Genomic DNA, 15,997 nt, shown 5'->3' with positions numbered 1-15,997 from the left:
ACTCAGATTGCACAAGCTGTGCAGCATGGCCAAACTAAATAAATAAAATTAAAAAAAATTTTTTTAAGAAGTTCATTGTTTAAAATACTACAGCTGAGGTGCTTATTTGACATGCTAAGAGAAAATGTCAAGAAAATGCTGGAGATACATTTTGGCATTTGTGAGAAAGATCTAGAGTAGAAAAGTAAATTTAAGAGTAATGGGACTAGAGATGATGTTTGAGGCTTTGGGATTAGGAGATAGCACTCAGTGAATGTATAATACATACCAATCACCAGTTCTTATTCTTAACATAAAATCTAACACCGAAAATCTCATGGTGACTTTATAACAAAATCAATTGGAATCTGAGTTCTAAAACTTTGCTACAGCGTTTTTATTTTCAGTAAGAGCTGGCAATAAAATGGTGTTGAGAGCTTGAACTGTGTCACTAGTTAAGCGTCAGTTTTGTCCCTTTCTAGCTTTGTGACTGGGGAAATTATTAACAAGTTCGCTGAGCTATAGGTTTCTCAGCTACAAAATGACTGTAATGGATGTAGAATTTTTGTAAGATTTCAAGGCTGTAACCATGTACTTAGATCATAAGCACAGACTCCATAAGCCATAATGTATCTTAGCCATATTACCATTATTATTGTTGTTGTTATTATTATTACACTGAAAGTATTATGTTTTCTTGAACTTAAAGTCAGTTTGTTTTGAAATCACTATCTTAAACCACTGCCTAGGAGTTAAGAGGAGTCAAATATCTAGAGTTAATGCTCTTTGATTAAGCATTTTTATTCCACTGTGTACATACATATCAATTAAACACAACCTGTTCCTAAGAGGAACTCTTAGTATTGCTCTCAGGATAAGGCATTTGTGGAGATTTGCTGAGCATTTGGGGTTGTCCAGAGCTAGGGATTTCACAGTATATTAGAAGGCATTTACACAGGTCCAGTAGGAAGACTAACATTCCAGGCATAGCGTATGGCAAGGAAGTATGAAGGTAGTCCAGTTCACAGGTTGAATCTCCAGTTTGGAATCACTGGAACACAAAAGGAAAGAGAGGGCCTCAGGGGGACGAGGTCAGTGAGGTAAACAGGAACAAAGTGAAGGAGGGCCTTGTAAGCCGTGAATGGTGGACAACAAGGGGCCTTTTTTTAAAGGTTTTAAGGCCAAGGAGCAGCATCCTCAGATCAGAGTTTTGGTTTTGGTTTATTATTATGTTTTGGCTATGCCACACGGCACATGGTTTCCCAACCAGGTATCAAACCGATGCCCCCAGTACTGGAAGCGTGAAGTCTTAACCACTGGACCACCAGGGAAGCCCCCCAGATGAGAGTTTTTAGATTTATTTTAAAAGGTCAAATGGAAGCTATAAGCCCCCAGGCTGTTACAGTTTTCCAAAAGAGAGGTGATACTCTGAATAAATATAGCATTAATAGAGTTAAAGAGGAGAGGGTGGACATCAGAAACATCCAGGGGTTAAAACCTCTCCTGACTTGGTGATTATACCTGCCTTTTCTCCCTCACACAATAAAGCTGATGGAACAAGAGAAAATATTTTTAAACACAAAAGTGTGAAGTTTTTAGTAGATATCAGATAGCAGAGGTCTATTCGCCAAGGATTATCTCTGTCTCTTTCTATTATGTTTAGATAAATTAATAAGATCTTTGCGTTCAGGGAGATCGAAGGGATTAATAAGCCTCCCTTTCACTGAGCTCAGACAGCTAGAGCAGGCACAAGCCAGATCCCAGGGAGAGAGCTGCCTGCTGAAAGATAGGCCACCCAAGGCCAAGACTGTAACTCTCTCAAGAATCACAGCAATCTGAGGCTTAGCCAGCCCCATAGTCCAGCAGGAATTGGAGAAAGGTCTGTATGAGAGAGAGAGAGAGAGAGAGAGAGAGAGAGAGAGAGAATGTGTGTGTGTGTGTGTGTGTGTGTAAGAGAGAAAGCGATACAGAGAGACAGAGAGCAGATGGCCCTGGGTAAGCAGCTCCCCTTTTCTGATACTCAGTTTCTTAATGACAATGAAATAGTCGACCTCCATGAGCTTAGAGTTCTTTTCGACTCTAGAATTATGTGGTATTTCGAGGCTGTATTTAGAGAGAATGTTACCAGACTGTAACTTGGGCATTTGTATGTTCAAAGTTGCTCTAGAGGAGTGCCTTCAAATATTTTGTTCCCATAATCCTTAAAGAATTTTGAAATATTACCTAATTCTCATCCACTTTTTAGTTAACACCTAAAATTCTTTATGATAAGCTTTAGTAGTTAGACAGCATATAATTTTGGCATGAGGTTTATTTTATACATCTTTAAATACCATCTCCATTCAAATCTTAGAGCTACAGATTTATCTCATTTGTTTTATGAAAAATGTCTGCCATGGAATTTTATTGTCAAAGGCAGTCCTCGCCACTAAACCATCAGCTAAATCAGGCTAGCTTTTTTTATCAGCAGGAGTCCTTCCATAATTCAAATAAATGTGTTAAGACATGTCCCTGTGACAGCCTGATTACTTTTCATGTCTAATTCCAAGAGAGATAGAAAGACTATAGATGATGATGACAATGGTGATGATGTTGATATGGTTGAGGGGACGGGGGTCATCCCACATCTTCTCCACATGGTTCATTAGGGGATGTAGTCTGAGGGAACATCGGCTACCCAAGGGAAGCTCTTCTGTGCCACCTGCAGAAGGAAAACAAGACAAGCCTAACCACAGGAGCACACCTGCAGACTTTGCTCACATCCCCTAACACCGCGTTGGCCAAAGCAAGGTTAGCAATGCAAAACCAACGAAATGAGGTAGGAAAGTGCACAACTCCTTTCTCCTATAGGTGTAGGTGTTGGGGAGGTGGGGAGTAGTATATAATTTAGAAAAACCAAACCTACCATAATAAAATAGAGTGTCACTTTATGATATAGAAATACATGCATATGCACGTATAGAAACAAGGGGCATCAGAACAACTAAAATACTGAGGAGGAGTATTGTTGCATTATAAAATTGGTTCTACCTCAGCCTTTTATGTGCTCAGTTTGATTCTTTGGGTAAGCCCCTTAATTGCATCTCTGCGTCCACACACACATGTGAAGTTATGAATAGAATTCACATGGCCAAACAGATGTCTGGTGCTGAATATGAAACCTCAGTCACAAAGAGCCAGTCACACAAATATAAATTATAAAGACCAAATCTATTTCATTAAGTATATTAAAATGTAGTCAGGATTCCCATTTTTCTTTGCCCATGATGAAGAGCAATAGTGTGGATAATCTAAAGCTGTTGATAATCCCTAAAGTCTTCATATTGACTTTAGATTTGATTGTAAGATTTTGTGGTCAGCAAGATTTAGTTCATGCAAAATTAAAATTACAGTGCTTTGCTTCCCCAGAACAGACATTCAGCCAACAAGGACAGGTGGCCCAGAATTAGAATTTGGTTGTATATAATTGAAAGTTGATTTAATGATTAAATTAAATACAATTTGTAAACCACTTTCAGAGTTTCTGGCACAGAGAAAACATTCCGTAGATGCTCATTAATTATTTCTCCCCATATCTTTTCCTTAATAGGAACAGAAAGATCATGTTCTTAACCAATTTCTTCAAGTGGCTTGTTGGGTCATGGAAATAAAACATTCAGTTTGAACTCAGTTTTTTTTTTATTTAATTAAAACTGTATCTCAATCCTTTTGACTATTTGTATGCACTGCTCCTAGCTGATTAGAATAAACTGAAATCCCCCTGATAGCAAGAATATGACATTTAATTAAATCAGCAGTATACGAAAACATTTTATTCAGCTGTAGGTTTATATTGCCTTTTAGCAAATCCAAGTTCTTATTGTACTTTGTGTTCCAGCTGCATGTGTCCAGTTTTGTGAATTTAACTGTGTGCTGTTCATAATCGTGTCCACTCCTTTAAGGATTCATAATTTATGATAATTAAAAAGTAGTTGTAATTAATGCTCAATTAAAATTATTTTTTATTCTTATGAGTGGAAAGAAATGTTCTTTTCAAAGATGCCTTTAAATTTTGTCTATAAGTTTCTTGTTGATAGTGGAGTGGGGAGCCTTTCCCTTCTCCAGAGGTTATTCCTGACCCAGGGATCAAACTGAATTCTCCTGCATTGCAGATGGACTCTTTATCTTCTGAGCCACCAGGGAAGCTCATAATATAACTTATCTCCTCATACTGTGTATAATGTAATTAGAGATAGCAACTTGGCAATGCAATTTCATTTTGTGAAATGAGACCAATAACCAGGCAAACATAACCTAAGTATGATGGTATCAAGTAAAATTAAGTAGATCTTTATTTTATTAGTTAGTAGTAATATTTTGAATGTACTTCAAAATTCTTTTACTCTCCAAGTTTCATTTGGGTTATTGATGTCTTTGTTTAATTGCTATGCATCATGTCAGAAAATCAATTTGCATCAGTTTAACCTATTAATGGCAATCTGAGACTAATACTTTTCTTCTTGTGCTAGCTGCAAAAAAGATAATTATTAGTTACTCAAGAACAGTTATGTTTTATGAGTGTTATCCAGTTGTCATCGCCAATTAGAATGATACTCAGATGTGTTCTTTCTATAAAATTTTGTAAGTAATAAAAAAGAAAAAATAAACATAAAACGTTAATTATTTTGTAAGTTTTACAAAAATTTTGTATAACTTTTACATAATACAAAGGGAAAACAAATCTATTTATCACATGAAGATTGTCTTGTTATATAGATTTTTAACAATGTGAATATTATGCTCTAAAAACTGGCTACACAGGAGGAAAAGGAAGTACCTCTGGTTTTGATTCCACCTGGACCTTAATTATATAAGTCATTTATACAGACAACTATTTTATGATATTTGTATGTCATTCCAATTTTGTTCTAATATTTTCTTTAAAAACAGATTTTTTAACTGTTTAATTACTCAATAAGAATTATTTGCAACAAAAAATCTGTTGTGTTTTATTCCTATCAAAAAAATATAGAAATGTTATTATGAAATAAGACTTATTTCCCTCTCTTTTTCATTTTCAGCTGTTCAAGGATCGAGTGTTATTTTCCGAACGGTGGAAGTCACGTTACACAAAGAAGGAAATACCTTCGGTTTTGTAATACGAGGTAGGTGGCAGTTAGAAAATAGAACCATCAGATATTCTTGGAGAATTTGTCATTGAACTGTTGGGGGTAAATTAGAAAGTAATTTCAAAAAAACTGATGTTTTCAGTGTCTAAAGTTACCGTATGTCTTCTCTGGTGGCTCAGATGGCAAAGAATCTGCCTGCAGTGCAGGAGACCCGGGTTTGATCCCTGGGTCAGGGAGAGCCCTTGGAGAAGGAGATGGCAACCCACTCCAGTATTCTTGCCTGGAGAATTCCATGGATAGAGGAGCTTGGCGGGCTACAGTCCATGGAGTCACAAAGATTCAGACACAACTGAGCAACTAATGCACACACACACAATGTTACCTTATAATTTTGCATCCATTTTTCTTTAAAGAAATAATGCAATAATTGGGAATCAAAATGGAGTCCAAATGATCTAGCTAATTTATTTCAGTTCATTAATACACAGTAAGAAGTCACTGTTTGTAAACCTTGTCAATTCATAGTCATCCTGCTGCTTTGCCAGTTGTCAACATGTCTTTTGCTTCCCTTATATATTTTTCCATATCATTTATCATTGAGTCAAAAATGTTGGTGAATATTGCTTGATTTGTTTGAATACACTAGGGTTCAAGAACTTTGTTTAAATTATTTTTTCCTAAAATGCATTTTGTTACTATAGCTTCCTAAAAAGGAATTGCAGATAATCTAATCCCTTGAGCACCTCGGTACATCAGTCCATCTTATTTTTTAATGATATTAATAATGAATATTTCAGGTGAAATTTTGTCCACAGTTTGTCTACAAGACCACTAATTCTGAGCTACAATGCTGGCTTTTAATGTTTTCTTTTATTATTAGCAATTTCATCCTTAAAGTCTACACATGCATTAACAACTCACAATTTCTAGTATGACAGTGAGGTTCAATAGGAAGCTAGGTAAGCATCAGGAATTTTTTTTAATGTTTCCTTATTTTTTTGTTTTTGTTTTTACCTATTACATTTGGTACTTCACCAGCAGCAAAACTCTATCAACATTTTTGACATTAATTAAAATTAACTAACCATCTTAAGAAACAGACATGCCTCAAGGAATGAAAGAGGTGTATTCATTATACAAACTTGCCTTAGATGACTAAGCTTTAGGCATTAGGTTCAATTCTGTGTCAGTCATGTAGCAAATCAATCAATCAAATATTCATTAAGGACATGTCAACATGTTGGCATAGGGCAGAGTACTGTGAAGTCATGAGACAGAACCCTGATCCACAGGGAATTACAGTCCAGTGAATTTTAACGCATAAGTTGATATAATGCCCACATGAGTATTTAGAGAAAATAGGCAACTAGGATCCCACTAAGTGATTTAGACCAATAGTTATTATACTTTACTGATCCAGTCCTACATTTAAGTGGAGCCACAAACCCCAAGATCATTTACCTTAACCATTTTCAAATTTCTGTGTAAAAAATTAGATGAGTGTAATGAAAAGTCAGTATACAAGTAATTTTAGCTTGGAGGGTGGTATATTCAAATCTAGTTTTTCAATATAAGTATGAAAGAGAGGTACACTTGAATCACATGCTTACATGTCTAACTATTGAAATGCTGCAGTAAAAAATACTGCTGGTACAGATATTCATCACTAGTTGCTGTCTGGTTAATCAATAACAAATCAAATTGCTAATGAAACAGCTAAACAAACAGTAATTTATCATTTGAGAACTAAAAAGAATAGAACCAATTTCAATCTGCAGTCACCTCAAGACAACTGATAGTATGATGATAACAGATGTCCTTCCCACTGGTTGCAGGAATTTCAAATATCTGTGCGTTCATGCTTTGTAAGAGTTTTTAAAGTATGAGCCTAGACACCTACCTAGTACATCGTAGGCATTTAATAAATGGATGAATGATGCCTAGATTTGTGTGGACATCAGGCTCCTCTGCCCATGGAATTCTCCATGCAAGAATACTGGAATGCATAGCCATTCTCTTCTCCAGGGATCTTCCCGACCCAGGTATCAAACCCAGGTTCTCCTGCATTGCAGGCAAATTCTTTACTCTCTGAGCCACTAGGGAAGCCTTTTAGTTTATGAGTACCAGATTTTTGTAGGTTTTAATAACTCCCTTAGTATGTTTTGAACACAAAAATTTGTCAAATTTTGCAAAATTTTTAATGAGCATAAATAAAGAACTTCTATTTGAAACCAATTTGAGGCCCATCTGGAGGGTCTTCCATGCTCAAAAGGTGGCCAGTACCCATCCCTTAAGAGTTATTGGTTAATCACAAAGAGAGTTGCAGAATGAAAAAGTACTGTGGATAAATGCTGTCATGGCAGATAAGACATTATGGCATAGGAGGGATATGAGCTTAACTTAGATCAATGGGGAATACCAGGACATTTCAAGAAGGAAGGAGAGGAAGATAATGCAGATGAAGCATGTTCATTTAGTGCTAGAGAATTTCTTCTTACTCACTTAGGATGGGTCTTTTAACAGTAAGCCAGGCCTTTAGCTGATAAATTGAATTACCTTTCTCATGCTGTATGTCACGATTCAAAAACCTTGACTGCATAAACAATAGAACCTTGCACCCATAAAATAAAAAATGTTGTTCCAGCCTAAATCATGGAGAGGTAAATTTCTGTTAATTCCTTTGCCACCAAGCAGAAGATGGTTTAGATTAACAGGAAGAAAATCAATGAACTTATTTACAAAACAGAAATAGACTCAAAGATGTAGAAAACAAACTTATGGTTACAAGGGCATAAGGAAGGAGGAGAGATAAATTGGGAGATTGGGATTGATATATACACACTAGTATATGGAAAATGTTGTTCAGTTACTCAGTCATGTCTGACTCTTTGCAACCCCGTGGACTGCAGCACACCAAGTTTCTCTATCCTTCACCATCTCCCAGAGCTTGCTCAAACTCATGTGCATTGAATTAGTGATGCCATCCAACTATCTCATCGTCTGTTTCCCCTTCTCCTTCTGCTTTCAATCTTTCCCAACATCAGGGTCTTTTCCAATGAGTTGGCTCTGGGCATCAGATGGCCAAAGTATTGTTACCTATATATCAAAGTATTAGTTACCTATATGTAAAATAGGTAACTAATAAGAACTTACTGTGTAGCGCAGTAGGGCTTTCCTGGTGGCTTAGAAAGTAAAGAATCTGCCTGCAATGCAGGAGACCTGGGTTTGATCCCTGGGTTGGAAGAATCCCTGGGTTGGGAGGATCCCCTGGAGAAGGAAATGGCAACCCACTCCAGTATTCTTGCCACAGAATTCTCGAATTCCATGGACAGAGGAGCCTGGTGGGCTACAGTCCGTGGGGTCACAAAGAGTGATGAACACTTTCACTTTCACTGTATAGCACAGGAACCTCTACTTAGTACTCTGAAATGACCTATATTGGAAAAGTATATAAAAAAAGACTGGATATATGTATGTGTATAATTGATTCACTTTGATGTACAGCAAAAACTAACACAACTTTGCAAATCAATTCTAGTCCAATAAAAATTTTTAAAAATAGATAACATTTTGTGATAAATTTAAAAAAAAAAAAACAGGAAAAATCACTCTATTACTAATTTGCTTTTCATTTTGGATGAGGCAATTTCTCTAGTCATTTTCAACTGTAAAAACTGTAGCTATGTGTACTCATTTAACATATGGAGCCCAAATTCAGATTTGGTCTACATTGTGTCCCTGGCATTGATATTTTTAATAAAGCATGCCAAGTGGTTGATGTTAATGAAGCTAAGATCTAAAATACCAGTGGGCTCTGAATGGTCTTTATTTTGCTTTATAGCTCCAAACATCTAGCACCTAAGTGAATCACAAACTAAACTTGGCTCATTATTTCAAATAATGATAAAATGTCACATATCAAGTAACTTAGAGTTACCTCTCTCACATTTTGACATGTATCCACGGTTAACATACTTGTATTTGGACCTTCGAATCAAAATAGTGGAAAAGTTTCTTGCTGCCTGCAGCCTTTATCTTTTTCTGAATCAAAATCCTTCAAAGGAAAGTAAACCTATCTTTTTATAATTACCTTGCAAAAAAGAAGTTACATGATGGTATTTATATAAATATGGTTAAGCATGTGCTGTAACTTGTTGTCATAATTTTCATTAAAAATTTTCTTCTGAGAAAGTCGTGAATTTCCTATTTTAAGTAAGGGGGCTCAAAGAAGCCATCAAACTGAATTAAAAAAAATACTGAAATGGAGCTTTTACCAATCAATCAGACTGAATAAATCACTTGTAATAGAAATGAACATAAAGGAAACATTTGCTTCCATCAGGAATCATGAATGCCTTTTAATTTTTCTCTTAGGCTAGGTTCTTTAGGTCAACCTCTCTACCTGTACCAAATATGGGAAATGTCAGTCTGTTCAACCAGGCAAATATTAAAGAAGAAGTTCTTAATGGTAACATTAATATTTATCAAATACTGGCAAACTAGAGACCATCCAGATGGGTGGCCGGGAAGGTGATGTATGAGGAAATCAAGTCAGACAAACAATAGTGAAAAAAATGGAAATGGATAGAAGATGGTTTAAGATGGCAGGGTAAGAAGATTCTGAACTCACTTCCTCCCACAAATACAGCAAATATACAATTACATATAAAACAGTTTACTCTGAGAAGAACTGGAGAAGTAGCTGAATCCCTGCTTCCCCAGAAGGGATAAGAGGGCCATGTCAAGACAGAGATTGTCCTTCAGGACTGAGGAGATAGCTGTTTTGCATAATAATAGAAACAGAGAGAGTCAAGCAAAATGAGGAAATAGAAGAAAATGTTCTAAATGAAGGAAGAAGGTAAAACTTCAGGGAAAAAAAAAAAAAAAAACTACTGAAATGGAGAGAAGTAATACACCTGATAACGAGTTCAAAGTAATGGTCATAAAGATGCTCACCAAACTCAGGGGAAGAATGAAGAACACAGAGAGAACTTCAACAAGGAGAAAGAGCACGTAATAAGGAACCAAACAGAAGTCACAGAGTTGAAGAATGCAATAACTGAACTGAAAATACACTAGGGAGATTGAATGGCAAACTAGATGAAGCAGAAGAAGAGGTAGGTGACCTGGAAGACAACAGTAGAAGTCACTCAAACAGAATAGAAAAAGAAATTTTTAAAAATGAGGATAATTTAAGGAACTTGTGGAACAACATAAAGCATACTAGCATTGACGTCTATGGGGTCGCACAGGGTCGGACACGACTGAAGCGACTTAGCAGCAGCATTGACATTCTAGGGGTCCAGAAAAAGAGAGAAAGAGAAAGGGACAAAAAATTATTTGAAGAAAAGGGTCACTAAAAATTTTTCTAACTGAGGGAAGGTAACAGACATCCAGGTCCAGGAAGCATAAAGAATCTCAAACAAGATGAACCCAAAGAGATTCACACCAAGATCATTATAGCTGTCAAAAGTTAAAGAGAGAATCTTAACAACAGAGAGAGAAAGACCACTCATTATATACAAGGGAACTCCCATAAGGCTATTAGTTGATTTTTCAGCAGAAAATGTGCAGGCCTGAAGGAAGTAACATATTCAAGGTGCTAAAAGGAAAAAACTTCCAAAAATATTCTACCTGGCAAGGTTAACTGTCAGAATTGAAGGAGAGAGAGTTTCCCTGACAAGCAAAAGCAAAAGGAGTTCATTACCACTAAACTGGCCCTACAAGAAATGTTAAAGAGACATCTGTAAACTAATTAGAAAAAGGCCCTAAATACATGAATATAAAGGCCCTAGATAAGAAAATACATGAAAGAAAAAAATCTCACCGGTAAAGTCAAATATATGGTAAAGGTAGTGGATCAGCCACTTATAAAGTGAATATGAAGGTTAAAGACAGAAATAGTAAAATTAGCTATAACTACAAAGAGTAGTTAAGGGATACACAAAATAAAAAGATATGAAATGTTACATCAACACACATAAAATGTAGGAGGTGCTAAAAAGGCAGTGCTTTTAGAATGCACTAATACTTATTTTGAACACCCCATTTTTAATGGAGGCCACTTTAGCCACTTGAATTTTTTTAATATTTGGATTTTTTTTTCTTTTCCTTTAGTTTTTGCTTCATTTCACATTGTAGACTCACCTATATTATAGCCCAGGTTGGTTGGCACCAGGTGTACCCACCTACACTTTGTCCATAACCAACAACTGCTCTAACTGGACTAGTATTTGTAATTACTTGATGCTCTTGTCGTACTAGCTGTTAAGCATTTTATAGCTCACCCGTAATTACAGCCACATATTTATTTAGAAGTGGGGAAATGTTGACATCAACAATATATTCTATATAAAATGAATAAGATTTTTATTATGTGCCAGAGAGAAGGCATGTATGTTCCTCCACACAACAATAAAATGTATTTTAGTTTCTCCACTGGCATTTTGTAAGTGAATTTTTTAATGGCAGCAATAGAGTGTTTTTTAAAGCTGTATTCCTTTTCTTTGCTAGGGGGAGCACATGACGATAGAAATAAATCTCGTCCAGTTGTAATAACTTGTGTTCGTCCAGGAGGGCCTGCTGACAGGTAAACTTCTTTCTGTGTCACTATCCAAATGGACTAAATGAAGCTGGGGACTTTAGCAGAGAACTTGATGAATTAAAATTTTCATAGTAACAGATAGATATTAAATAAATATGTTGGAATGTGAAAACAAGAGCGTTCAGGATGAAGAATCTGAAGAAAGTAAGTTTGACCCCAGATTCAGCGCTTAGCACCTTATGTGTTTGGCGTGTGACTTAACAGTTCTCCACTCACTTCTCTCCAGATGTAAAATGTAGAGGATAATGCCTACTTTTCAAGGTTTTTCATTTTATTAAGGATTAGAGATTTATGGTGCATTGCAGGGGGCCTGTCATACTGGAGGCATTTAATAAAAAGCATCTGGCCCTTTTACAGCAGGTCCTTGAGATGTATCCTTGCCAATTGCTAATCTCCTAACCTGGGAAGATAAATGATGGGGTTCTGACTCTTACTATTGCCAACATCCTTGTCCTGATTATTATGCCTTGCTGATGACTATGAATGTCAAAGTAGACGTGACTTTTAGTAAAAGGGAAGGAACATCGTTGGTGTTAGTGTTTCTTCCTTGCTAATTTGAAGATTTCCTACATAGATCTTTTGGATGGAGAAGTCCCGAATGAACACACAGCTTAGATGTCTCAAGAGATACTTATCTTTGTATTAACTTCCCGCAACAAAAGTCTGCTCCATAATGGTAGGGAACACAACTCCTGCCACTGGATAGGAAAGGAGAAGAGGAAAATGCACTGATTACCCCCAACTGTGCACAGAATGTTTCAGCCTAGAATGGATTTTTTAAAACCTTTCATAAGCACTAGATATAGCAATAATAATAGTAAATACTGATTACCATGGGCCAAGAACTGTGCTAAGTACTTAGCAGACATTATCTTATTTTATCTGCACAACTATTCACTAAATGAGGTATTTTTATGCACATTTACAGATGACTAAACTGAGGAACCATATGCTTAAATGACTTGCCAGCTAGGATAGGAATTTAGATTTTTTTTTCCTTCAAAGCTTATACTCTTAGCTCACTTTTTAAAAAAAACTTGAAGTTTAATATACAATAAGAAAATATGAAGACACTTGGGTTCTCCCCTCTGCTAAAGTTATTTGCCTTTGTGGAGGATAATACAGAGTATTTTGTTGTTGTTGTTGTTGTTTCTTCTTCTCATGCTTTTCTTGTGAATTATTCTTCCTGGAGCAAATAAGAATACTTCCATTTGTTATTAACATTGTGAGTTGAGGTTGGCAGAAATGTCAAGAGCAGGCTACTAGTTTGTGAACGTTTTACCAAATTAATGTAAAACTAAAGGAAACCCTGGTAGCTCAGACGGTCTGCCTGCAATGCAGGAGACCCAAGTTTGATCCCTGGGTCGGAAAGATCCCCTGGAGAAGGAAATGGCAGCCCACTCCAGTGTTCTTGCCTGGAGAATTCCATGGACAGAGCAGCCTGGCAGGCTACTGTCCATGGAGTGGTATAGAGTCAGACATGGTCGAGCAACTAACACACACAAAGGAAACCAAAAATTTTAAGATAAAATTTTAGAGTTAAATTACATGGAGAGTTGCCTTGGCGAAAGATGCTTAAGACATCATTTTTATTCTTCCCAAAGCCTAAACTTGTAATCCCCGCATTTGATTTTCTCTTCTTTGTTGACTCTCCCTCACCAGAGGGTTATAATCTGGAAGCCTCTCTGGCTGCACTTTAGTGGTATCAGTATTGTGCTGAGGCATCTTCTCCCACTGCCTGGAGTGTCTGTGTCTACAGAAGGGAGAATAGTATTTGCCTGCCTCTTCCAGGGAATATGAGACTGAATCAATTTAATGATCATCAAATGGCCTTATAAATCAGTAGGAAAATGCAGAGACTAGGGAAATTTTTCACCAGCGTTCTTTCTCCAGCTTGGGTTCACTGGTGATAAATCGAATGGAATCAGCAGGCTTTTCTGCTCACCAAGCTTTGGGGAAATAGGTGAGTGCTATTTCTTTGGCTTTAATAAATCAATTTTAGACATTTTGGCCAAAAAAAAAAAAAAAAGCCTAGAAAAGAGAAAATGTGCCTTTATTACTCTTGTACCCCAGGAGTTCATCGTGGGTGACTTGGTTACTTGCTATTGTGTTGTTATTTTCTTATTACTGATTTTAATATTGCGGCAATTTTCTGTTCAGGGTTCCTTCTATTAATGTCACACTTGATGCTTGGACGGAAATGCAAAGGGTGTGGATGGTAGACTGTGTGAAAGAGCCACTTTGGCTAAGTGACTATTAATGTTAAGCCCCACAATGCTAAATTAATGACTGTTTCTTTATTCTCCCTTCAGAGAGGGCACAATCAAACCTGGTGACAGGTTGCTCAGTGTGGATGGAATTCGACTTCTTGGAACCACACATGCTGAGGCCATGAGTATTCTCAAACAGTGTGGGCAAGAAGCAACGCTGCTGATCGAATACGATGTCTCGGTCATGGGTATGTCAGATACTGAGGTTGGGATCTCAGAGTCTACATCGTGTCACTGTCCATTCCTGATAAGCCACTTTGGATTAAGAATGAACTGTTATGTCCTCCTGTAGCAGACAGAATTTCATCAATGCTGTATTAGTCCTCTGTTTGAGTTCAGGAAAAGGTGAGGGTCACTTCTCAGCAATTTAGAGTTCTCATGTCAATAGAATCTATAAAAGCACCTCATTCTGTCAGCATGCTTCACCTAGCAATCAGCTCTTATACGTAGATTACCCTTTGGCAGGAAAGTATTTTCTCCCTCCAATTCATAAAAACAGTATTATTAACTTAAGGGTTGGTACTTTTTCTTTTACTACATGGTGACTGGAAACAGTAGGAGGTTCCTTTCCTTCTTGTAACTTCGCAATGTGAAGCCAGCTAATCAGAATGAATAGAAATTACCATTTTATCATCAGACTTAGGGACAAAGAAAGGAAAGGGGACATATCGCATCCTTGACTAAAATGAGAAGTTGAGTACAGTATCCTTTCCTGAAATAATGATTCCAATAAAAAGTAATCCTATTTCTACCCTCTCAACTATAGTAAAACTGAAAAGGTATTCTCACGTGCCTTTTCAGTGGGAAGAGAGTGTCAAAGTTTTGTGTAATGTTGACTAAGGCAGAGAAATTATGAGATAATGAATTGGAACCTGAAATTGAAACTTAAATCATGCTGTAAATACTTCTTAAAATTTTCAGACTTGATTGTGTGCCTGACTTAACCAGTGAGTTCTATGTTGGTAAAATGTAGCTGAGCAAAAGAGACTTATCTGTAACTGCAGACTCCTTTATTTCCCACTCTGTATGATTCATGTAGAAGAATGTTGCTTGAAAGTGTTCTCAGTCTGTCTACTGGCCTGAAATGTATGAGGTATGAGGCTTCCTAAAAGATGTAAACTTTGAGAGTTAAAGAGTTCTCAGAGTAAGTGGTGTGATATACTCTTGAGATGGAAAGGTCAGGGACGAATGAGCTCTCCTCCCTCTGTTCTTCCTTTCCCTTATTTTCTGTTTCTTCCTCTTTTCTTGCACTTTTTATTTTATGTGTCTTTTGAGTTAGACAATTTGGGTTCTGTTTTCAATTCTACTGATGTCTAGCTATTAGTTTAACCATGTTAACTTATTTCCCTGTGCCTTAAGTTACCTTCTTTGTCAAATGGAGACTAGCAATGCCTGTTTTGAAAGGCAGTTAAGAAGATAAAATTATACAAATAAGATATATTTTAAGTGATGAGCCAGTGTATTATCAATGTTAAAAATTGAAGCAAATGTTTGACATGTTTAACTCATTCAGTCTACAAATATTTCTTTTTTTAATATTTAAGCTCAGTGAAAAGTACAAAGACTATAGAAATAAAACAGACCTGGTTTCTGCCTTTATGAAGCTTGACATTGACAAGAAGGAGAGCTAGTAAACAGGTACATGCCAAACAAACACTCAGAAAGTGTGATCACAGCAGAAACTAACACAATATTGTAAAGCAATTATCCTCCTGTTCTTTAATTTTCAACTGGAGGATAATTGCTTTGCAATGTTGTGTTGCTTTCTGCTGTACAGCAATGTGATCAAGCTGTAACTGTACATACATCCCCTCCCTCTTGAGCCTTCCTCCCGCCCCTTCTAGGTCGTCACAGAGCACCAAGCTGAGCTCCCTGTGTTATGCTTCAGTTTCCCACTGGCGATCTGTTTTACATTTAGTCGTGTATGTTTCAGTGCTATTCTCTCAGTTTGCCCCGCCTTCTCCTTCCCCTGTTGTGTCCACAAGTCCTTTCTCTACATCTGTGTCTCTATTCCTGCTATGCAAATAGGTTGATCA

General features: G+C 36.7%; 1 protein-coding gene across 1 annotated transcript in view; it reads left to right on the top strand.

The window, feature by feature from the left end:
* Window positions 1–15,997, top strand: part of GRIP1 (glutamate receptor interacting protein 1) — a 751,108-nt gene that overhangs the window by 587,268 nt on the left and 147,843 nt on the right. The window contains exons 5-7 of the mRNA XM_040233396.1: window positions 5,040–5,123; window positions 11,601–11,676; window positions 14,004–14,149. Coding sequence (XP_040089330.1) covers window positions 5,040–5,123; window positions 11,601–11,676; window positions 14,004–14,149 — 306 coding nt within the window. The remainder of the gene's footprint in view (window positions 1–5,039; window positions 5,124–11,600; window positions 11,677–14,003; window positions 14,150–15,997) is intronic.

This window comes from Oryx dammah, unplaced genomic scaffold (genome assembly GCF_014754425.2).
Source record: "Oryx dammah isolate SB20612 unplaced genomic scaffold, SCBI_Odam_1.1 HiC_scaffold_29, whole genome shotgun sequence".
Taxonomy (NCBI): Eukaryota; Metazoa; Chordata; class Mammalia; order Artiodactyla; family Bovidae; genus Oryx; species Oryx dammah.
This window is presented reverse-complemented; position numbering and strand designations above follow the sequence as displayed.